Source organism: Lampris incognitus, chromosome 8, assembly GCF_029633865.1.
Source record: "Lampris incognitus isolate fLamInc1 chromosome 8, fLamInc1.hap2, whole genome shotgun sequence".
Classification (NCBI taxonomy): domain Eukaryota; kingdom Metazoa; phylum Chordata; class Actinopteri; order Lampriformes; family Lampridae; genus Lampris; species Lampris incognitus.
This window is the reverse complement of record NC_079218.1, coordinates 26,601,812-26,626,345: the sequence shown is the minus strand read 5'-3', so window position 1 is coordinate 26,626,345 and position 24,534 is coordinate 26,601,812. Positions and strand designations below refer to the sequence as shown.

General features: G+C 42.1%; 1 protein-coding gene across 1 annotated transcript in view; it reads left to right on the top strand.

Moving 5' to 3' along the window:
• Positions 1-5,013: 5,013 nt before the first annotated feature.
• LOC130116648 (unconventional myosin-XVIIIa-like) overlaps positions 5,014-24,534 on the top strand; it is a 96,092-nt gene continuing 76,571 nt past the window's right edge. The window contains exon 1 of the mRNA XM_056284625.1: positions 5,014-6,152. Coding sequence (XP_056140600.1) covers positions 5,127-6,152 — 1,026 coding nt within the window. The 5' untranslated portion in view covers positions 5,014-5,126. The remainder of the gene's footprint in view (positions 6,153-24,534) is intronic.

The following is a 24,534-nucleotide window of genomic DNA, read 5'->3' as shown; positions in this document are numbered from 1 at the left end:
TGTCACTGAACATATTGAACCGAAATCTGTTGAAAAAATGAATAATTTTTTAATGTATTGATACAAGGGACTGGAAAATCGATGAAGTATTGTAAAAAAATATTGCAATACTGAGCTGTACCGATTTTTTTTTGTTTTGTTTTGTGCAGCCCTAAATTGTTGTAGCATGATGGACTGGTCATTGCATTAATCCAAGTTGGACTACACTATAGGAAATCACTGATTAGGAACAGTTCAGTGATAATTAAGTTTAATATATAACCCTGACCTACTCAGTGTTTCGCCTTCTCATTTAACCACATTTCAAATGTGGAAGGCTATTGAGAATAAACAAGTACCATTCTTTGAAATGATGAAGAGGGAATGTGCACACCATTCTTAATTTAAAGAGTGTGTGTTGTGTGTTCATCACGAAGGGTGGCAATGGTGTAAAATGTATTATGAGATCAATGCAAGAAGCTCTCTGAAAACTTTGGTCCAACTAATGGATTTGCTGTGATTAATTTTTACCCCCTCTGCGATGAAAGGACATTGCCACCAGTGGAAGAAATAAAATAATTGATATCCTACCTAGTAAAAGTTTCTTTTTGAATAGGTCTTCTGTGTCTGTAAATGTCAGGCTACACAACACGTTTGTTTTGGTTTCATTGTTTTGATTGTCGATGCATCATCGACCCAGAGATGTAGTTACTCAGCATGGGGTTAGTGATAACTGTGCACAACTCCAACAGACCGTACACGTTAATATTTGGCATAAAGCAATGAATTGGAGGCAGTATTTGTCACAAAAAAATGAGAATGATATGGGCCTACAGACCACAGATCCTAAGACACAGGGCTATATGACAATGACAAGCCATAGTAATTCAATAAACAACCGCTGTAGCTCAAGAGAAATATGTTTAGGCCACATAACATTGTTTTTCCCCCCAACAACTTTATATATAAGTTTTGCACCACAAGAATACAGAAAATAGCCAATATCTTCACCAGCCAATATTTTCACCAAATGAAAGTATTGCTTATCATCCACCATAATTTACACATAAGGTATTTCCTGGATAATTTTGTTGCATAGATATTTATTTCACTTGGTAATGGAGCCTAAATTGCCTGATTGTTATTCAGCTTTTGCCTGGAGAAGAGGATGACAAAGATGTAACACACACTGTTTGCTGGGGGGCAGGGAGGACAGTTTCAGCATTAAAGTCATATGAACTGGTATACAAACAGGACAAAAAAATGAATAGTGAAGCTATTATTAAAGGTCAAGCCTTCCCTAATGTTGCTTCTCCCCACCGTACCATGCCCCGATCCTCCAATCTTATAAAAACTTTCTTGTTTTCATACATTTCTCATGTGAGCCCATCTTTTACAGAGAGAATAGTCAGTGGAGTCCTGCTTCTTCTTCTTCTTCTTTTTAAAAAAAAATTAAATCACTGTTTGTAGCTTTTGTGTATGTTTTCTTTTCAGTGTGCAGAAGTCAAAACCAGGCATTCTGCATGAACACTGGTTAGTTGGAAAGGGAATTGAAATTGTAAAAGGACTTGGTGTGTTTGTGTGTTTGTATTGATTGATTGATTTCACCAAAACTCTGTTTTAAAATCCTTGTGTTTATGTATCGTATATCTGTGTTGTAAATGCTGAATGCAACTATATATTTTTCTATGTTATATGTGAAAACAGAGACACATTACAGTTTCAGTGATCTGATTCAAATGGAGGGGGGCGGGAACTGAAGTAAATAAAATTCTGTAAAATCAATTGAGCCTTATTAGTAAACGTTTGGACTTTACTTGAGCACGGTATAATTTTGCACCATCAAGCTGCAGTCATGTACAAGACCGCTGGAAGTGTGAAAACTATTTGAGCATGGAAAACGTTGTCCTGTGAATGTACAGTTATTTTGGAATGGGGGGGGCATTTTTGCAATGAAACATCGTCTCCATCACAATAATAAAAAACGGAGGCGCCAATATACGTCGCCCGCTTCAATTTTAGGGGGAGTCCACTTATGGTAACAATTTTTTTTTTGCTTCTTTATGGGGGCTCGAAGGTCATTTGAGGAGCGCTTACCCCCCCCCCCTTAATTCACACTGCCTATCCCATACCTATTATATGTGCTAGGGAGCCACTGTCTGTCGTTTAACAGTGGAAAGTACATTTGCCGCCATATTTATCCTACCATAAGCATACTGTGGGATAGTTGAGAGGCTCTGATCTTGCCCCCCGGCGTGGCTCTTTTAAGCGACCCCCCGCGTTGCGTCACATAAAGAGACCACTAGAGAGCGCTGGTCCTGCTCTTGGATTGCCTTCCAGCGACTGACAACTCCAAGAAAAATGCTGAAAACCTTCCGATTTCACTCTGTCCTTTATCAGACGCGAGTGATCAATGTCCAGCTTCTGTCCTAACGGTAAGTTAACGCTTATAGTCTGACGGCTTAGCAACAGTTTTTAGAGCACTGGTTTCATATGCTTTATACATACATACAGCATATATTTGATTTCCATTCTTCCCTGAAAGTGTTCCCTTAAAGCCTCCGGTGCTATAAAGAATGAGGGCAAAGCAGCTTAAAGAGAGCGCATTATGACCAAGCTTTTAGAGTAGTCGAAACAACAACCTTCGCTAAAGCGTTACGCAAAAAATACGCGACGAGAAGTGAAAGAAACAATCGATATTTATTTACCCCCCCCCCGAAGGCGTGTTGTGAAGAGTTTCCACGTTTATAATGGAAATATTTCCAGAACAGGTGGCTTTGGCTTGGATGTCACTCTTTCACCGTGTCATTCTGCGACGTCGCCCAAGCTAAGGAGAAGTCTTTAAGTTCGGATCAAGTGTGAAACGTCATTTTATTCATTCAAACACGGCCAGGTGAGCGTGTCGTAAAAAAGACCTTCCGGTTTGGTTTTTTAAAATTTGAAAGTCGCTAGTACGTCTCATTCCCAAATAAACAGGGACACTGCGGGGGTGGTCAGTGCTCCCGGTTTGAACTTAATGGACCGGGAGGCACTCAGTTGCCTCGATTTAAGTATTTATGCGTTAATTTAGCCAGAAAAACAGTGCGTCTGTGTGTGCGCACTTCAAGGCTCTTTCGATGTGTGTCACCGTCTGTATGTAGGGCAGTGTCAAAATCCATATGGGCCAGACCACATGACCCATCAGGGTTGGTTGGTTTGTTTGAGACACTGTTATTCATTATATTGATAAGCTCTATCACACCTGAAAGCCTTTATGTATATATATCCAACTTTGTTTTGATGTTATGGCTGAAAGATACTTGACAGAATTAGCAATTTATTTTTGACGCTGCGGCTTTATATGATAGTTAATTAAGATACACTATTAGATTAGTGTTAATTTGTGGCCCTGCACGGTTGGATTGTCTTGCAGCTGTTTTGCGACCATTGCCAAACCTGATTATGTGAAGAATGGTTACTATGGTGGGTGCCATCTTGTGAAAGTGACCGTGGGTGCTCATCCAAAAGAACAGACGTAAAAATGCTTAAAATAATCTGCGTTTGCCCCATATTAGCGAGACTAGGGTGCAGGTTGAGGAGAGCCTGGAGAGGTGGAGGTATGCACTGGAGAGAAGAGGAATGAAAGTCAGTTGGAGCAAGACAGAAGACCTATGCGTGAATGAAAGGGAGGACAGTGGAATGGTGAGGATGCAGGGAGTAGAGGTGACGAAGGCGTATGAGTTTAAATACTTGGGGTCAACTGTCCAAAGTAACGGGGAGTGCAGGAGAGAGGTGAAGAAGAGAGTGCAGGCAGGGTGGAGTGGGTGGAGAAGAGTGACAGGAGTGATTTGCAACAGAAGGGTTCCAGCAAGAGTTAAAGGGAAGGTTTACAAGATGGTTGTGAGACCAGCTATGTTATATGGTTTGGAGACAGTGGCGCTGATGAAAAGACAGGAGGTGGAGCTGGAGGTGGCAGAGTTGAAGATACTGAGATTTTCACTGGGAGTGACGAAGAAGGACAGGATTAGGAATGATTATATTAGAGGGACAGCTCAGGTTGGATGGTTTGGAGACAAAGCAAGAGAGGCAAGATTGAGATGGTTTGGACATGTGTGGAGGAGAGATGCTGGGTATATTGGGAGAAGGATGCTGAATGTGGAGCTGCCAGGGAAGAGGGAAAGAGGAAGGCCAAAGTGGAGGTTTATTGATGTGGTGAGAGAAGACGTGTAGGTGGCTTATGTGACAGAGGAAGATGCAGAGGACAGGAAGAGATGGAAACAGATGACCTGCTGTGGCGACCCCTAATGGGAACAGCCGAAAGTAGTAGCAGTAGTAGGAGTAGATCATCCATCCATCCGTCCATTATCCGAACTGCTTATCCTGCTCTCAGTGTTGCGGGGATGCTGGAGCCTATCCCAGCAGTCATTGGGCGGCAGGCGGAGAGACACCTTGGACAGGCCGCCAGGCCGTCACACAGGGCTGACACAACACACACACACACACACACACACACACACACACACACACACACACACCTAGGGACAATTAAGTATGGCCGATTCGCCTGACCTACATGTTTTTGGCCTGTGGGAGGAAGCCGGTAGTAGATCGTGTGTTTGATTTATTTTTATATGAGAGTTGGTAACACAGCTAGCCTCATTCCAGTTCTTAACAGATATTTGACTATTAAACAAAATCTTATTGATTTGGCTAAGCATGTCTTTTTTTATTTTAGTCTATTTTTGTACTTTTTATTTTTTGGGGGGTAGGTGTGGAGGGATGGGGGCAAATATGTTGGGGGTGTTCATGCTCCTCAGCTCCCAAAGATCTGGGACCTATGAATGTAAACATTATAAACTGTAGATTGAGTAATGTTCTGTAGGCTCTGCTTTCCTCACCTTGCGAGAATGGCATTTGGGATAGATTCGTAAACTGTACAAATAAAGGAAGCCTCTAACAGAGGCCTGTATTGTGCTCTCCACAAATGCCTAACCAGTTGGCTACTTTTTTCTTTCCTGCAGTTTGGATCCAGTGTGTATCTACCTACTATAGATGCACACATGTTCTGATACTACACTGCATCTGATACTGCTCTGTATGAGCCCCTTCCTTCTCTGCTGTAAATGTGCACAGTCCAACCCTGTAAGGGTTGACAGAGAAAGACAATTATGTTTCACCTGATCAAGAAAGATAAGGAGAAGGAGAAAGAGAAGGATGTGGTGAAGAAGGAGAAGAAAGACCGGAAAGACAAAAAGGAGCGAATGTCCCAGGCAGAACTGAAAAGTCTGGAGGAGATGAGTGTGAGGAGAGGGTTCTTCAACATCCATCGTGGGAGCTCCAAGAGGGAGTCCAGAAGCAAGCTTGAGATCTCCAGTCCTATACCGATTAAAGTGGCAAGCAATGCCGAGCTCAGCCTGACAGACCTAGACACCAAATGCTCAGACAATGCCGCTACCCCGGCGTGGGACGTGGGGCAGATGAGCACCACCGCTTCCAGTGAGGATATTGAGGGAAATGGACAGGATTTGCATCGCCACTCTGTAAAGGAGCGGGCAGCCAGGTTTGGTGCACTGGCTAAGCCGAACACTCAGGTGGGACAAAGGCAGCTTCCCATCCCCCAGAGGAGCAATGAGGACCATCCCATAGAGAACCAAGCTCCCTCCGGGCAGAACTTGACCACCCCGAATCTTCAGATAAAAGCCCAGGTGTTTAACCCACAGCATAGACAAGGCTCCATCTCACAAGGCCTTGACAGGAAAATGGTTCACCTCCCAGATTTGGTGGAGAAGTCATTCCTTGGAGTAGACCTACAGCTGCCTCTATTAGTGCCTCCACCTATACCAGATCCAAGGCAACTGGAGCTGCAGCGGCGTAACACCGGGGACTTTGGCTTCTCCCTGCGAAGAACCACCATGCTGGATAGGCGAACTGACGGGGGGATTTCCCGACGTGTAGTGCACTTTGCTGAGCCGGGTGTTGGTACCAAGGACCGGACACTGGGCTTGGTGCCAGGAGACAGGCTAGTAGAGATCAATGGCGTCAATGTGGAGAACAAAAGCAGAGATGAGATTGTGGAGATGATTCGCCAGTCTGGAGAGTCAGTCCGACTCAAGGTGCAGCCTATTCTGGAGCTGAGCGAATTGAATCACTCCTGGCTGAGGACCAGTAAGGATCTGCACAGGGAGGTCTTTGATGTGAGTAACTATGACTGTGACTAATGGGGATTCAAGTTGCTTCCAGTCCACTCATAGCCATAGCTCATAACAGTGGTCCAACTCTCTGTCTGACATACAAAACTCCATACATCAGTGATTCTTTTTTTTTAAATCGTTGCCTAGCTTCACAATTATCTGAGAATGTAGGATATGTGAACACCAAATCAGAAAATGCATATAGTTTTTAAATGCATTTATAGTTTTACAGTAATACGCTACAGCGGGTTATAGAGTGTCATGAAGGAACTTGATCCTTGTAAAGACACAGTATGATACTGATACTGTGTCATGTATCCATGTGCACGCACTTGTATTTGTGTGTGTGTGTGAATGTGAGTGTGTATGTGATCTCATTTATCAACCCCCCCCCCTCCCCTTTTTGATCCTAAACAAAAGGATGCTGAAAAGGAGCATTCTACGTGGACTGCCTATGACCATATGCTCTTATGAGGCTTGGCAAGCAGTTCATACTTTAATTTCTCAGTCTGATTGTTTTGTGTAAAACTGAGAAGAGTGTGAAATTCACTTCTTTCATAGTTTACCCTTTTCCAGTGAAGGACCAAAACCTTAATTTTCTAGTCAATGATTCACATCCTTTATGACTGACAAATCATTTTTTTTATGAACAGAGACCAAACATTGAAATTCTCTTGCGCCCCTCTTTTCATCTCTATTTATAATAGCCATCAAATGGTTTGTAATATGAACACACAACACAGGAAATTGCTGCAAGGTTAGAAGTCATGGGCCTACAAGAAACCGTAACAGGTGTGGATAGCCTAATGAATGCTCACTGATAACAGATACCTGACTATTTTGCCCTCTTTACATCTTAGTTACCCCATCAACAAGCAGTACCTGACAGTACTTTTCTGTCCTACTTGAGAGCGAGCTTTTATCAAGAGGGTCAGTCAAGCAACCAAAAGCTATTGCACCAAGCCATGTCCTAACACGGTGTATTAACTCATTTATCAGTAGGGGGAATTGTAATCAGGTGTCTTAGAGCTACAGACAGGCTTATCTCACAGGCAATGTCATTTGCCAAACCACCTAAATTATTATAGGGGTGGACGTGTGAACTTATAATTGAGGTTTTTAAGTTGGCACTTCCCTTCAGCGATGTTTTAATAAGTCGAGCCTAAAACATCTGAATAAAACTCAGCAGGGTGCTCCAGCACCGTGGTGCAACTCCATCCTAAGCAGATTCAATATATCTATGGCAGAGTTTTAACTTTTACAAAATCTGAATGTGTGAAATAGTCTACTTTGCTCTTTTCCAAGCTCTGATGAGAATGCAAAGCTGTAACCTGTCTGATAAAAGCACTGACACAAAGACTTTCTGATTTTGTATCAAAAAGTAAAATTTTTTGTAGCTCATCCGAATATCACATTCTGATTGATTTAAGATATGTTAAGATATGTTTTGAAATCCAGATGGGATGCGTTTTACTTTATCAGAATAATACGATATGATAAAATGAACAAAGATTTAAAAGCGTTTGCCAAAATAAATCAGTGTCACTTCTCTGAGTTAGAGTTAGATATTTGTTTTGAAAGTAGATTTCAAGTGTTTTTGAGTATCCATTAGTTAAGGTTGGGGCACTGGTAAATCGATGCTCATAGCCCTTAATGTATTCAAAATAGTCCTGACTTTCATTCTTCTTACATTTCATCATTTCTCCCTTGATAATTATCTTAATTTAGCTGATGACCATCGGTGTGACAAACTTTTCATGTAGATATTTTTCATTAAGGGAAACAAGTTTATATTTTTTACAGATTTTCGAATGTTTTATTGTCTCCCAGTCAAGTTACGTGGAGGGTTAAGCAAAGCAACTGGGCAGAATTTTGTTTGTAAAAGGCAAATCCTGTATCATGCAAGAGTTGCACATCTGCATACAGGGAAATGTGACCAGTTCAGGTACAGTACCCTGCAGGCTTTATCCATTCAGGCTGCGAAGTGGCATTGGGAGACATACTCAAAAGTTGATGGATGTGAACAGATGGTGTGATGCATGTTTGTGAGGGAGTCTGTCAAGATCATACATGTCACTGTAAAAAAAAAGCAGTAGTAATGCTGTGAGACACCCTGATGACTTTATGAAGTAATCTAGGGGAGGCAACACCAGCAAACATGTGCTGTCTGTTCTGTAGAACTGACACAAAAGGCATATGCCTGTGTGTTTTTTTATTTTTATGTTCTTCTGTTTAATTTGGTTTGTAAGGCTACTTAAAAACCATCATCTTTCCACCTATGCAGATCATGTATTGTCTTTTTTTTTCTCTAAGAGGAACCATAAACCCATGTAGAGTTGAAGCGTTTGGCTATTCCTGGATTTGTCAGTCTTGGGGTTACATGAGTTGCATAAATTGCATGGAATACAAAGAAACCTTGATATCTGTGATTATCTTGGCTCATCATATTTTAGCAAATTCGGGGGGCAGTCCGGGTACCGCCACAGCCTGGACGCGAACCCGCAGCTCCCACACCGCAAGCGACAACGTTAACCAGTCGACTAAAGGGTCTGACCCATTAGTCAAGGACCAACGTGTCTACTTATCCATGCACGTTACACTACCCCCCTCCTTCGGGAAGCGCGTCCCCGCGCTTAAGCATATCAGCTCCTTCACGCCTCCTGGCGCACGCGCTTCCGATGACCTCACGATCTCACCATCCCACTTCTGACACCAATGTAGTGAATTCGGGGGGCATTCCGGGTCCGAATTCGCTACAATATTGTCTTCACACTATGTGCTTGTAATTATAAATGAATGGTGCTAAATGGTGCTACTTTCACTATCACATCAGATAATATGTTAGACACATTTTACCATTTTTTTGCAATAATTGAATGAATTGATGTTATTACAAATCATTTCAGTTGTAACGAAAGAGGTATCGAGTCATTTGGAGCATACATTTCTATCTGTACTTTTATCTGAGGTTATACTTGGATCTACACCTGCCACAAGTTATTTGCTGCCTCTTTAGTGCCCATGCCAGCCAGGAGAAGGATCTGTGGTTGTCAAAAGCAGCCAGTCCTGCAAACTATCCACCTGCAGGAGGCTCCAGGATACTGGTGCCTCACAGTTGCTTCCAAACACCCACCTGGGTAGTTTAAAACTGGGTCTAGACTGGACTCATGGCTGTGTGCAGCAATATTGCATGCTGATATTTTGATTATTCTCTTGGCTAGTTGTGTGGTATACAGCGTCATAGCAAGAGGCTGTAACCCTGGAATGATGTAAGAAAATATGCCTTAATAGCTTTGGAAAGAAAGCTCTCCAATTGTCTTTTGTGTTGTGGTTGTTTTATTTTGCATAGTTGCTGGTTACCTCTGCCAAGAAGGTTGTCCCCCCCCCCCCCCCTTGTTTGGCTGTCTGTCAGCAAGATGGCTCAATATATATGGATGGACAGATCTCAGAATTTTGTGAGAAGGTTGTCCTCCAGCAGAGGAACAATTGATTTGATTTTGCTTTTAAACTTTATACAGAACTTAATGTTGATTTAGAGTTTGAGAATATATTAAGTGTCAAAGTTAATTTCTGTTCCTCGTGCAAGCCTGTTGGATTAGTCCTGGTTTAGCTCATGTGCGGCATATAATTTTGAAAATCCAGTTATGCAGAGGTGCAAGTAGGGTTTCACCAATTTTGATGATACCGAGCACTTATCTGAACAGTAATGTTTCTACTCTTACCCCATGCCAACAGCAATATTCTGAAATGGTTGTACATTCTGGGTAAATAACTTTGGACAAGTAGACAAGCATTTCAGATGTCTAACCTTAAAGTTATAATGGCTTTTTGTAGTTATTTAATTTCCATTTAGGGTAGTGCCAAAACTTTGGAAATATATAGGTTGTCTTTTCAAGCCACGAAAATGACTTCAGTATTGGTCGGCATTATTGATTACTCAGACACTACCTGACCAAGAGTATGTGGCTCCAGATGTAGATTGGATTGAATCAATAGAATCAGTACCTGAATCAAGACCAAAGTCCTCTTAAAGGTGCCATGTGTGATTTTTACCTAAATCTTCCCCTCTATCATTGAGGGATGTAAATATTAACAATAAATCGTTGCCCGCAATACCAATAGTTGCAGGTAGACAGATAGTGGATTGTGTTTGCCGACATCTGCCATTTTCAAACTCCTTCAGTAGATATCATTGGCTTCAGTCACTACATAGTTTTGGTGAGGACTGTGAGTGCAAGTCAGGCCTTTTGAAAGCATGGGGCGTCAAACAATAAAAACCAAAACAACTCTGTCAGCCCCGACTCCTGTGTTTTTGAATGCAGGGGGCCACGAGTCATTCATTTTGTTTCAAACAAGAACCATTCATCAACCCCAGCTCATAGTTACTAGTCATGTTATGGTTTAGGAAAGCCAAAATATTACATGCACTTCCTTTTAACAGAGGATTTCTCTTGGTCACGCTGACATAGAGACATACAGACAATTACCATATCTCATAGTGTATGCGGACATACTGTGCAAGATGGCATTCTACAACATTTTCTTTTTTTTTCATATATAAACCCCCCGCTTTTTTTTTTCCTCCCCAGTCGTATCCGGCCAATTACCCTACTCTTCTGAGCTGTACCGGTCGCTGCTGTACCCCCTCTGCTGATCCGGGGAGGGCTGCAGACTACCACATGCCTCCTCCGATATATGTGGAGTCACCAGCCACTTCTTTTCACTTGACAGTGAGGAGTTTCGCCAGGGGAACGTAGCACGTGGGAGGATCACGCTATTCCTCCCCAGTTCCCCCTCCCCCCTGAACAAGCGCCCCGACCAACCAGAGGAGGCGCTAGTGCAGCGACCAGGGCACATACCCACATTTGGCTTTCCACCCGCAGACACGGCCAATTGTGTCTGTAGGGATGCCCGACCAAGCCGGAGGTAACACGGGGATTCGAACCGGCGATCCCCGTGTTGATAGGCAATGAAATAGACCGCCACACTACCCGGATGCCTATCGTACAACATTTTATGGAAAATGTGCTACATATGTGAAGTCACTCTGCATACGTGCATACATTCACCATTATGTGGTTGTCCATGTTTTAGCAGCGTGGCATACAGTATGGTTGGTTCTGTTTAGGAAAATTCTAGTGACTGACTACATGACCTTGAGAAGCTGTACCTTGAGGAAGTTATACTTACTAGAAGGGGATTCATAAAATAACTCATGGCTTTTTCCACAGTATATATTCCTGATTATAAAAGTGGCGTTTTGTCAATTTGACCGTTAAACCATTTTTTTTGGCTCTCTGTCCATTAAAGCACCAAACAGCAGCATGGTGAAGTGAAGTGAAAGAGAGCAAGTGTCTCACTCACTCTCAGTCATTTAAAAATTGCTGATAACTGAAATTTTGTGAGCCTTAATGGCTAGGTAGGAAAGAAATAGACTTGTAATCGGGCAGGAAACAAGGATTTGAACCAGTTGGTCTTCAGGTCTTGAATTTGTGACTACAGCTCTTAAGTGGTGTGTGTGTGTGTGTGTGTGTGTGTGTGTGTGTGTGTGTGTGTGTGTGTGTGTGTGTGTGTGTGTGTGTGTGTATGTTTAACTATCCTAATGTGGAACAAATGTCCTCATTAGGATAGAAAAACCGGAAACCACCTACCTTGTGTGGACATTTTAGAGGTCCTCACAAGTAAAAGGGTCTATTTTAGGGTTAGGACTTGGTTTTAGGGTTAAGGTTAGAGTTAGGGTAAGGGTTAGGGTTAGGCATGTAGTTTGCGTGGTTAAGGTTAGGGTTAAGGGCTAGGAAATGAATGTAGTCAATGAGGGGTCCTCATAAGGATAGTGAAACGAGTGTGTGTGTGGTAGGGGGTGAGATCAAGATTGAGAATACAGTATCACCATCAGTATTTCTTTTGGATTTTGGAACATGAGCTCTTGCAGTGAGGGTAACCAGGAGTGGCGTTGGAGTAGCTGGTGTTATTCACCAGCTTTGCCATCGAGGTTAAATCAGCTTTCATTTAGCAATTAAAGTACAGAGAACAGTTGGTTCTTTAAAGAGGCCTGCTGACCCACAGAGGATTAAGCAACTGTTACCAAAGCCGACAATTTTTTTGCAGTCCTACAAGTATAAAAATGGGACTTGCCCAAAGCTGCCCACAGCAAATCTTGGTGTTGCATATAGCAATCGAGGTGTAGTCCTTGTCGTAGGATCAGGAATCTCAGAAGCCAGTTGCTCCATCAAACAGTAGGTGTACTCTTAACATGTGCAATTCTGTTTGTGTATAACACTGCCCATTCCTCCACCCGCTGCATTTATCAGAGTAAGCCTAGACTTTAAACCAGGGATGGGCAACTTTGATAGAGAGGGCCACAAAAATGTTATACTCACTACCAGAGGGCCAGATTGTGAGCATGCACTTCCACCAGTGGGATGCTGTAACCCTATCGCTCAATTAACCAGTTATAGCTACTAATTCAATTAAAAGAATAAAATATATACCAGTAATCAAAGTTCATTATACCAACATTTCTATTTAATGAGCTTAACACAGAAACAAAACGTCCACAGTCCTGAGGGATATACCATTATTTAGTGCAATGGGGTATCAAAAATCAATATTCAATAATGGTACAAAAGTTAATGTTCACACTAAGTGCAACAACTAATATTCATGTTTGTATAGTGCATTTCTACTCTGCCCTTCCATTCCATGACATGTTTCAAATAAACATGGATTTAGCTCAAAATGGTAAATGGACTACATTTTATATAGCACTTTTCTAGCCTACCGTCAACTCAAAGTGCTTTTTTACAATGTATGCCTCACATTCACCCATTCACACACACATTTATACACTGATGAAGCCACTGAAAGCCATTGAAACACACCCACAGGTGGATCAGTATAAAGTTCTGTCTTAATGAGATACTTGTGGCCGCTCCTGCTGGCGTACAATAAACTGAATGTCAGTGTTTGTGCATCCAATCTGCATGAGCTGGAACAGAGTTTCATCTGTCAGTCTGTTTCTCTCTTTTGAGGTGATGTGCTTCATTGTTGAGACTCTGCTCTCGCAGATGTAGGCGCTCCCAAACATGCTGGCCATTGAAGAGTGCAAAATCCCTGAGGAGTGGAAAGCAGGACTTGGGTAGTAGTCTCCAAAATGAAATTCCTCTCTCATTGCACTTTTCTTGAAAGAAGGGGTCTGACTGTAGTTCGTGAAGTTCAAGCTGCAACTCTGGGGGTTGCTCACTGACAGCAGCAGAGAGGGGGTCGGTGAATAATGCAGTTCGTGGCTGCATGGCATGGAAATCTTGAAAGCGTTCCTTGAACTGCTGCTTCAGTGTTTGTGTCTGCTCTGTAGTTGAGAAATGTTTTCTCACATTCGGGGAGATCTTTGTGCATTTCTTCACAGGTGGGAAAGTGTGCCAAATTTGGATGGTTGGATGAAAAGCCCTCTTTGAACAGGGCTAATTTACACTTAAATGTGTTCATGTATACATAGCGATCCGACACAGTTTGGCCTCTTCCCTGCAACTGCATATTAAGGTGATTAAGATGTGAGGTATTATCTGCAAGGAAGGCCATGTCACAAAGAAAATCTGTACCCCTGAGTGTGCTGCAGTAAGCGCTTGTATCACATCCAATGGTGTCCTCCAAGAACACTGGGATTTCAGTGCGCAGCGCAAAAAACCTCACCAAGCACTTTCCGCGGCACATCCATCTGATCTCAGTGTGCATCTGTAAATCCCATAAGCGGCACTCATTTCATCCAAAAAGGCTACAGACTTCCCATGATTGAGGGACCTGTTCGCCCCTCAAATGGGATTGGTAACCTTGGTAACTAAATCCATGACATGAAGTTCATTGTCTTGGGACAGAGGGCCTCCTGTAAGATGAAAATGAAATAGGATTTAGCCTATGATAAAAATTCTCACAAAGAAAACCCACATTCATATCCATATATTAATAGTTAGCTAGCAATAATGTTACCCACCTGATGTATGATGCAGTGCAATATTGGACAGTCAGTGCCGCTCTGTTGGAGGAGCCCAGCGAATCCACTGCGTCTTCCTCACATTGATGGTGCACCATAGTTGAAAACAGCTGAAAGCTTATCAAAGCCCCCATGCTCACTTCACAACACTTTTAATGGCATTGAAAACATCCTTGCCTTTGGTAGTGTCATGCAAAGACACCAATTTCAATAACTCCTTGGGCACTTCAAATGAACTGTCAATGGCTCTTGTGTAAATGAGAAGCTGGCTAACATCCATCAGATCTACACTACCGTTCAAAAGTTTGGGATCACCCAAACAATTTTGTGTTTTCCATGAAAAGTCACACTTATTCACCACCATATGTTGTGAAATGAATAGAAAATAGAGTCAAGACATTGACAAGGTTAGAAATAATGATTTGTATTTGAAATAAGATTTTTTTTACATCAAACTTTGCTTTCGTCAAAGAATCCTCCATTTGCAGCAATTACAGCATTGCAGACCTTTGGCATTCTAGCTGTTAATTTGTTGAGGTAATCTGGAGAAATTGCACCCCACGCTTCCAGAAGCAGCTCCCACAAGTTGGATTGGTTGGATGGGCACTTCTTTGAGCAGATTGAGTTTCTGGAGCATCACATTTGTGGGGTCAATTAAACGCTCAAAATGGCCAGAAAAAGAGAACTTTCATCTGAAACTCGACAGTCTATTCTTGTTCTTAGAAATGAAGGCTATTCCATGCGAGAAATTGCTAAGAAATTGAAGATTTCCTACACCGGTGTGTACTACTCCCTTCAGAGGACAGCACAAACAGGCTCTAACCAGAGTAGAAAAAGAAGTGGGAGGCCGCGTTGCACAACTGAGCAAGAAGATAAGTACATTAGAGTCTCTAGTTTGAGAAACAGACGCCTCACAGGTCCCCAACTGGCATCTTCATTAAATAGTACCTGTTAGAGCCTGTTTGTGCTGTCCTCTGAAGGGAGTAGTACACACCGGTGTAGGAAATCTTCAATTTCTTAGCAATTTCTCGCATGGAATAGCCTTCATTTCTAAGAACAAGAATAGACTGTCGAGTTTCAGATGAAAGTTCTCTTTTTCTGGCCATTTTGAGCGTTTAATTGACCCCACAAATGTGATGCTCCAGAAACTCAATCTGCTCAAAGAAGTGCCCATCCAACCAATCCAACTTGTGGGAGCTGCTTCTGGAAGCGTGGGGTGCAATTTCTCCAGATTACCTCAACAAATTAACAGCTAGAATGCCAAAGGTCTGCAATGCTGTAATTGCTGCAAATGGAGGATTCTTTGACGAAAGCAAAGTTTGATGTAAAAAAAATCTTATTTCAAATACAAATCATTGTTTCTAACCTTGTCAATGTCTTGACTCTATTTTCTATTCATTTCACAACATATGGTGGTGAATAAGTGTGACTTTTCATGGAAAACACGAAATTGTTTGGGTGATCCCAAACTTTTGAACGGTAGTGTATACTCTCATCCAACGCTAAGGGGAAGTACTTGCAGTTATGCATGACTTGTTTTAGCTTTCCCTCGACAAGGTTTTGAATGTCAAAAATTCTTCGCATCACTGTACGATGGGACAGAGACCATTTCAAAGTTCTTAGCCATGTCATCATCGCCAAAAGCTTTATCCATTTCTACTGCACATAGCGTCACTGTTTCAGCATCTGACAAGGGCTTCTTTGCTTTAGCAAGCTCAAGGAAACCAGCACAAGAAGCCTTGAGAGAGGACTCCTGTGTAGATGTGGCTTTGGTAAAAAGGCTCTGCTGTTGGTGTATTTGTCCTTTGAGGTCAGCGATGATAGCGGCTCTGGCACCTCTGGTGCACATGCCATATTTGTCTTTGTGCATGGTATTGTAGCGGCAACTCAAGTTGAAATCCTTCATGGCTGATTTTGTTTCCAGGCACACTAAACACATAAGTTTGCCTTTGAATTCTATAAAAAGATATTCTGTTTTCCATCTTGCCTGGAAGACACAGTTCCCTTGGTCAAGTTTTATTTTTTTGCCGCTCATGTCTCTCCTCGTCATGTGTCATTATGGAATAGGCCCACCGAGACCAAGACGAGACCATGTGATGACCGACAGTAATTCTGGCTGCCGTTCATTCTCGTGGACAGTGAATTTTTTTTGGATATGTTGGATGAGGAAGTTTTTGGATATGTGTTTTTGTGGTTTTGTAGATTTAGTATTTTTTTTCTTCTGTAGTTTGGATATATGTGTTCTTGTAGTTTGGATATGTGTTTTTGTCTTTGTGTTGCACTGCTGTGGGCTGGGGGAAATAATATTTCGTTTAATTTCATGTATGCAAGTACATGAAATGAAATGACAAATACATTCTTCCTGATTTCTGATGTGCAAGCAGTTGCTTGGCTACAGGCCTCTTGTATTTCGAGGGCGTACCCTCTATCAGTGGACAGTATAATTACAATTGGGATCTGGTTCAAATGTGATCAAATGGCCCCCTTGCTTCCAATGCCTGCGAAACCAACAATTTATTTATATTTGGAAATTGACCTGCGAGCCGTACTGAGTGAGGACGGGGGCCAAATGCGGCCCGCGGGCCGCCAGTTGCCCATGTCTGCTTTAAACCGTCCAACAGTTGGTGATAATGCGTGCACTGCCGCAGACCTTCTACCCACTTCCCTAGAGGAGACATTTCTCTCCACTTTCTGCCATGTCCCAGATATTTCCCACCATGGTCATCATCATTAAAGAAGAGCCATTCCATAGAAGTAGAAAATGTGCATGTGTGAGTGACCTAGAACTAGCTAGCACTATTTATAGGAGGCTTATTATAAGATCTGGTCTCTAGAACAAGATTTGTCAAACTCGGTCATACGCTGTATGTAATGCCAATACAGCATGCATGAATGTGTTTTTAATAACACTTAATCGTCATCATTTTTGTCAAATTTCCTACCGATTGGAGTCATGTGTGCATTTAGGTAGTTTGTATGTACGTATGAAGATTGCTGAGTTAGTGTCACTTGGGTTTATCTCATGCATACATACCCACATTATTATAATTGAATGACCATTCTGTTGCATGACTTGCTGTGAAAGGACATTGCAAAGGTTTAGTGATATCTTATGACATGACTGCATCAAGAGTGGGATGGTTGAACAAGAGAGCTTGTTATTACACAAAAACCTGCTGTTCAAGTTTGGTTCCAGCGGCTCACTGAACTCTCTCTTGCTCTGACTCTTTCTGTCTGTCTGTCTGTCTCTGTCTCTCTCTTTGACTTTGTCTCTTTCTCCCTTTCCCACTTCCCCTCTTTCTCTTTCTTATTCCCCTTATCTTTTACATCTGAGTCCCCTTACCTTTTATGTTTCAAAACAACTTGAAGATCACTTTGATTGTTCTTACTTTGTCAACTAAGAAACATGTGGTCATGATTTTCCTCCTTTTGGAAGATTTAGTGTTGAACGTAAATTATTTGTTGCCATTACGGTCTTGCATACATGCAGACAAGAGAGAGACAATTGAGTGTAATACAGATATTTTTCTAGTGTCTACTAAATATGCAATTCGCATATCTTTTTTTCAGCTGCATTCACCGCAAACAGCTTTTGAGTGGACCCCCACATTCATATTGGACCAAATTAGATTATATAATAGCTTATTCTGGGCTATGGACCAACAAGTGAGTGGATGGAACCATGTGTCTGTTGGTTGGTGGCCACTGTCTGCTCATAGGAGACCAGAACAATTCTTCTGTTGTAACCTCTCTGTTGCGCTCGCTTCCCGAAGCTGTCAGTGTGTTTCCGGCTTGGCCTGGGAGCTTTGTCTCACACTCATGTGGTTACAGAACACTGCTGGGCTCGGACCACATGGACTTTGGCTAGGACTTATTACTCTACTCACAAAATCACAAAACCAGCAAAGTTCTTGGTCTAGGGCTGTATCCACCGCCCATCTCCATGACATCTATTGGAGTAATGAAGTTAATCACAGTGGGAACTTGGCCCACTGATTATGAAGTTCTCACTGTGGAAGGACTTGAAAGTATGCGTTCACAAGTCATTCATAGATGCAAGCATTGGTTCAATCATTGTCATCTTTGTTACAGAACAGTTTTAATGCCATGTAACTGATGCCCGCTCTATGAAACCTCTGTACATAAACCTTTAAATTTCAAGTATTTTGGCTATTCTTTGTCACACCTTGTTAGAAACAAGTCCTAAGTAAACTGTTTTAAGTGACTAATGTTGATGACTTGCACATATGGTTTGATTTTTTCTCTCTCTCCATTTGGAATACAGTACCAAATAGGAAGGCCTCGAAGTAAAATGCTGTCAAGGTATTTGTCAGCAGTGGGGCAAATAATAAGTGGCTATTTTCTAATTATGTAAAAAAAAAAAAATCCTTATATACAAAATCATCAGAAGTTATATCCGAAATTTACACCACTATTCAAGGCTTTAATAAACAAGGTGACAAGTGTTTTCATACAATACCTGTTTATTTTATTTATTTATTCTTTTTAATTTGCAGGATTCCCCCCCCTTTTTTTCTCCCTAATTGTATCCAGCCAATTACCCCACTCTTCTGAGCTGTCTCGGTCATTGCTCCACCCCCTCTGCTGATCTGGGGAGGGCTGCAGACTACCACATGCCTCCTCTGATACATGTGGAGTCGCCAGCTACTTCTTTTCACCTGACAGTGAGGTGTTTCACCAGGGGGACGTAGTGCGTGGGGGGATCACGCTATTCCCCCAGTTCCTTATTCCCCCCGAACAGGTGCCCCGACCGATCAGAGGAGTTGCTAGTGAAGTGACCAGGACATATATCCACATCCGGCTTCCCACCCGCAGATACGGCCAATCAGTTCTGTGCACAACTGTAGTCCACTGACTTCTGGTTTCTACTGTAGCAGTCATACCAGTTTTCTGTTTGTTGGCGTGTGCTGTTGACAATGGCATATTTTTCGCGATGCGTGCAAGATTTACCATGAATAAATGTCAATGACATGGACAGAATTGCCGGCAAACTTTCACCTGCACCTACCAGCAAACAGGTGAAAAGTTTTAAGTTGTACATATCAAGTTATGTCCTCAATTATGAGGATGAGTGGACAGACTGATGGACAGACGGAATTGTGGAATAAGCTAAGCCTTACTCTGATCTGATCCATGGAAATATCATCAGGTTTTGTCTAAAAGCTCAGAATTAGTTATCCAACCTCTCATACACATCCTGTCTTTCTGCAGACCAGACAAGGTTTTGTCATTAGGAAATTAACAAATGGATTAATCTCTTCCCCAAGCTGCCCATTTAAATTGCATCATCCTTATTTCCAGTGGGGTGATGCTAGCACAGAGTATTAGCACAGGCCTGGATTAGAAAGAGGCGGGGCCTTCAGGGATAAGCATAAAGCTGTTCATGATGGAAGCAGGACTTTAAAAGCTATTTACTCCTTTCTTGAACTCCAGTCTTATCGTATGTATTATGTTTTAACTACAGGGAGTGCTCGGGGCGATCAGTGATACTAGTAGCATGAGGCCTGCTGTGGTACCAGTCTCCTCCGCCTTATCACAACTGGCCTCTCATGCAGACCTTAATGTTGACAGCTGGAAGGAACAAGTGATTAATGTATTTGCAGTTTCATGAAGTAAGGTAGAAATATTTGAAATTCCTGGGTGTGTGACTGCTACTAGTCATGGGAATATGATGTCATAACATGACAGGCACACCCTCAACTCGCCACAAGCTATTTTACTTGAGCATTGTGTTTTTAGTTTAGTGTTTTTTGTTTTTTTTGTTTTGTGTGCATCATATACCTAAGTCTTTCATCACTGTCTCTGGTACGGACATGGTGTCTTGCATAACACACATTCCTGCCTTCTAAATGGAGATTACTTTTCAAAGGCAGCCTTTCAAATTCATTGAGCCTGTTTGCTCTCCTGATACATACCTTTTACCATTGCCATGCTCTATTACGACCTATTCTGACCCGTGTACGTTAGTTGAAAGCTGCCAACCACTTAGAGGAAACGTTTCAAGTGTTTTGCTCTCATGTTTGTGGAGCATGACAAGAGAGAGCCTCCTTAAACGACATTACAGCCTAAGAGTATTGTACGGGAGTCAAAGTCTGTGTCTGTGTGTGTTTTCTGTGCATGCATGGTTGCGTGTATGGGGGTAACTATCATATTGGCATATTAATGTTATTCAGCGCATTTATGTTATTCAGTGAATGGAGCTACAGTCGAACCATCGGCAGTAGTACGGAGTTTAGTTGCAACCATGAGGGCAGGGCATGTCAGTTTTAGCAGCCAAAGCTTTCCCTGCCATTTTTGTTCCAATACCCTGCCGTTTGTCTAAGGGAGTGTACAAAGGTATGCTAACCCCCCCCCCCCACTCTCTTCACTGATAATAGAGATGTTAAGTTCAAAGGTGTCTTTTTACCGAGAGTTAAATGAGACCATTTTCTATTGCTGCTCAACCCCTAATTATAATACATGTTATATCAAACCCTGTCCATGGCCTCTAGCCCACTAGCTCTTTATCAATCACATGCCTCCGGTAAGAACACCTGTGATAATTTTTTTCTTCTTTCTTTTTTGGGCCTTTTTAGCTATTGCTTTTTCCTTCATCTCTTGAGTTTGGACCCTGCAGAGTATGAGACCCTCTCTGCTGTCTGCCTCCAAATACAGGTGGATATAGGAGGCACAAAAAAGCTTCAGTGTTTTCTGCCTGCTTTGCATAGAATAAACAGAATAAAACTGGAGTCGGATGGTGCTGGTTTCTTTTGCTGAATTCATGTTTGAATGATTTGCGCTTTCCATTTTGTTCTAAGATTGTTTCATATTTCCTCTCTCTCTCTCTCTCTCTCTCTCTCTCTCCCCCCCCCTTGCAAAATAAATTCTTTATATCAGAATTACTCACGTTGATAAGTAAAGGTTAAGTCAATATTATCCCCCCCCAACCCTAACCCAAGTAAGGGTTAAATAAATACAGGTTTAAAATGACTATGGTTACATTTAACTGGGTCACAATCCGTTTTGTTTAGGGGTATATACAGTTCTTAATCTTTCATCAACCCTAAACATGTGTAAACAAGCGACCCACATGCGGTCCCAGTCACCCACACTGGGGATTAGCAGCCTGTGCTAGATATGGGGCAGATATACTGTGTGCTTGTACAGTGATAAAGCGGTACACTTCTGAGTATGCCATGACCAACAAATACCCTATGCATAACCTGTTGGAAAATATTATAGACAGGCCTTTTGTGGTTGGAAAAGTGGCATGCAAGGCTTTATATTTGCGCGTGGGACATCACAAAATATTGTTTAATGTTTGCGGTCACTTGACGAATTCACCTGCTTTATGCACACTATGTTGGTGTGCCAAAACTGGATTCCAGTAACCCAGCTGAATTTGGTGTGACATGTTCATGTTTTGTCCCTTTGTTGCAACAGACCTCGGCACTCACACCCCAATTTGCTGAATACCAAGGTATCCTTACTTGCATTTTTGTCTAGCTGGTTTTACCACAATGTATTTTTGTTAAATCTTGTACTTTGTCTTGTGTGTGTGTGTGTGTGTGTGTGTGTGTGTGTGGGGCCCGGGGGTTATCATTTGGATATTTGCGATGATTAATAGCTACAATTAAGATGAGCCCTCCGGAGATTGATAATGGCACAATGCATCTAGTCATCGTGACTCTTTGTCTTTCCATGAATTTCTCTTTTGAAGTCCATCCACAGTTCTGTAAAATCCATATTTCTACAACTCTTGAATAGCTTGAGAATATTTCCTCAAACTACACTAATACTCCCAAATAGTCCCCTAACACTCTCTGTGAGAATGGTTGAATTCACAGGCAAGGGGTTTTACATCTGACTGGGGCCACCAGTAAAGGTGCTTGTACAAGGTTATTCAAACCATACCTTTGTTATTTGTCACTCAGGTCCATGCCCCCTGTTTTGAAATGTGAGAAATGTGGACACATTTTAGTGCAACTGCACATGAATAGAATGGGTTTCTCCTCACATCAGGGCTAACATCGCGCAGTCATTGTTTGGGGCTGTGTTTCTCATTAGGTTTTATGTATGCCTGGATGCGTTAAATGGTGATTTCAAGTCAGTCGTATGCCTTGATGCCATTTTCTCCCATGTGAACAAACCAATGCAGTAACAGGTTTACAGCTCCCTCTTGTGGTTAAATTAGCCTGGTGAAATTTCTGAGAAAATGAAACGCCCCTCAGGTTAGCCCTCTGCTGTGTGGAAATAGAAGACAAATTGTTGCATGCATCCTGGCAACTTTTTAGGTTGCCAGGAGTCAACACTCCTAGCACCTAGATTATTTTCTTTGATGTGTGTGTGTGTGTGTGTGTGTGTATTTTTTTTTATTTGCCTTTCATATCTGCCTTAAAAAAAAAAAGAGATCATCAGCTTTTTGCTCCATTTGGGATCCAGTTGCACAGCTGGTGAGATATGAGTTCAGATAGCACCCAACAAAGGAGACCACCTCTCTGGGTTTCATCTCACCCTGAGATGTGTGCGCCACCCATCTGGGGGGATGAGAGTGGAAGAGGCAGTCGGTGCGGTTCTGCAAAATACTATTTATAGCCCCTCTGTATCTCAGCAGCTGTCGCTCGAGGTCTCCCTTCCATACACCAGGCATGCTGTGCCCACTGGGCTCCTATCACATTACCCCCCACCCCCCAGACAGCTTTACTGTGCTGTCTGTGACGTCCAGCCCTCATGGTTGCCCACCCATTCAGCTGGGAATAGGGACTATGTGTTCTCCCTAGACCCACACCTAACCCTGCCCTGGTCAGGACTGCTCCGTTTGAACACTGAAAAACCAACCGGGCCTAGAGAAAAGGTAATGGGCAAAGGCCTCTTTTGGACTCTGTATGTGGCTTGCAGTGTGATCTACTCAGGTTATCAAGTGCTCTGCTCTAGCAGTTCCATTAAGGCTCTGATTGTGTCTCCGAATGGCCTCCTTTGCTGCAGAAACTATTTATAGGAGTGACTATGATGAAAGCTGTACCAGAGATAGTGAAACATGTTGCTGTGCAAGTGATTTTAGTTCTGTCCTATTACTTAGTAGAAAGCACTTTCTTTAAAAAAAATCAGTTTAACTGGACATGGAAATTCAAACTCCATTATAACATGTTTTACAAAGTAGCATGTTACTTTATGAGAAAGTAGAGCTATTGTTCGCGTTCCACCACTTCATCCAACTCAGTCCAGAATTTTTCCAGTAATAGTAGTAGTAGTAGAGCTATTGTTCGTGTGGTATTCTTACTAAAGCATTTGCTACTGTTGTGAGTTGCTATGCCTTGCCACTAGCTGAGTTTTCCTTACCTTCATCAATATGTTATACCTTTAACTCATGGCTTTGTGTCATTACCATTTCCTTGTTTAAAGATCTAACAAATGTCACAAGTGTCATTATCCATTCCATTTGTGTGAGAACTGGAACTTCTGATTTTGAAAACCTCATAGTGCCGTAGTGACAAGAATATTTTTTGAAGCATTTTTAACTGGAAAAAAGAAAAATTTTATGCGTTTTTTCCAAATAAATGATATGGCTGAAAATGTGCAGGTTTATTAAGGCGCTAGGACAGTGAAACTGGTCAGTGTCATTGAAAATCTAATGCCATTAAGTCCCTCATGTAGAATGGGCAGACTTGCACTTCATAATTTTGCTGTACTACCGAAGGTAAGATATTTGTTGATGTAAAATCAAAGCCATAAAAAACTGATTCTGATAGAGGCTTACAACTGAGAACATAGCTCCAAGGCCCACATTGTTTTTACCATATATTTTCATTGATGACTGTTCATAACATAATAGTTAACCATAAACCCATCGGTGACCCATGGGTGGTCATGAACCATTCATTGATGGCTCTTTGTCCTTTTTGGAGTGTGTGAGATGAGTCTTGTTCCATCTCTTTCATTTCTACACACCTCTTATCTAATGTAAGGAAAGCAAGCTATCCATTTCATCATGTTCTTCTTGTCTTCTGTCCTCAGTGACTGCATGGTCCCACTGCCCTGTTGGTATATGACCTGTAGTGTGCAGAAATCAAGTCCACAGCCCTCCGTCATCCTCTGCCAAACTCAAAATGTTCCATTGAGGCGACTTTCGTCCTGTTTTCCTTCCTGTCTCTGTCTCTCGCTGTTCATTCTTTGCACCTGTTGTCCCCACCACCCAGCTCATCCCATGATTTCTGGGCCATCATCAACATGGCTTACAAATCACGCTTTTCATTCTGGGAGCAGAAGGGAAGTCTTGCTTTTTTATGTGGTGTTTGCACTGCATTGTATATTTGCCCATGCTTTTGTTTTGTTTTGCGGTGCAGTTTTAATTCACAAAAATTAGAAGATTAGACGATAGAGAAAAGTTCTCTGAATCCA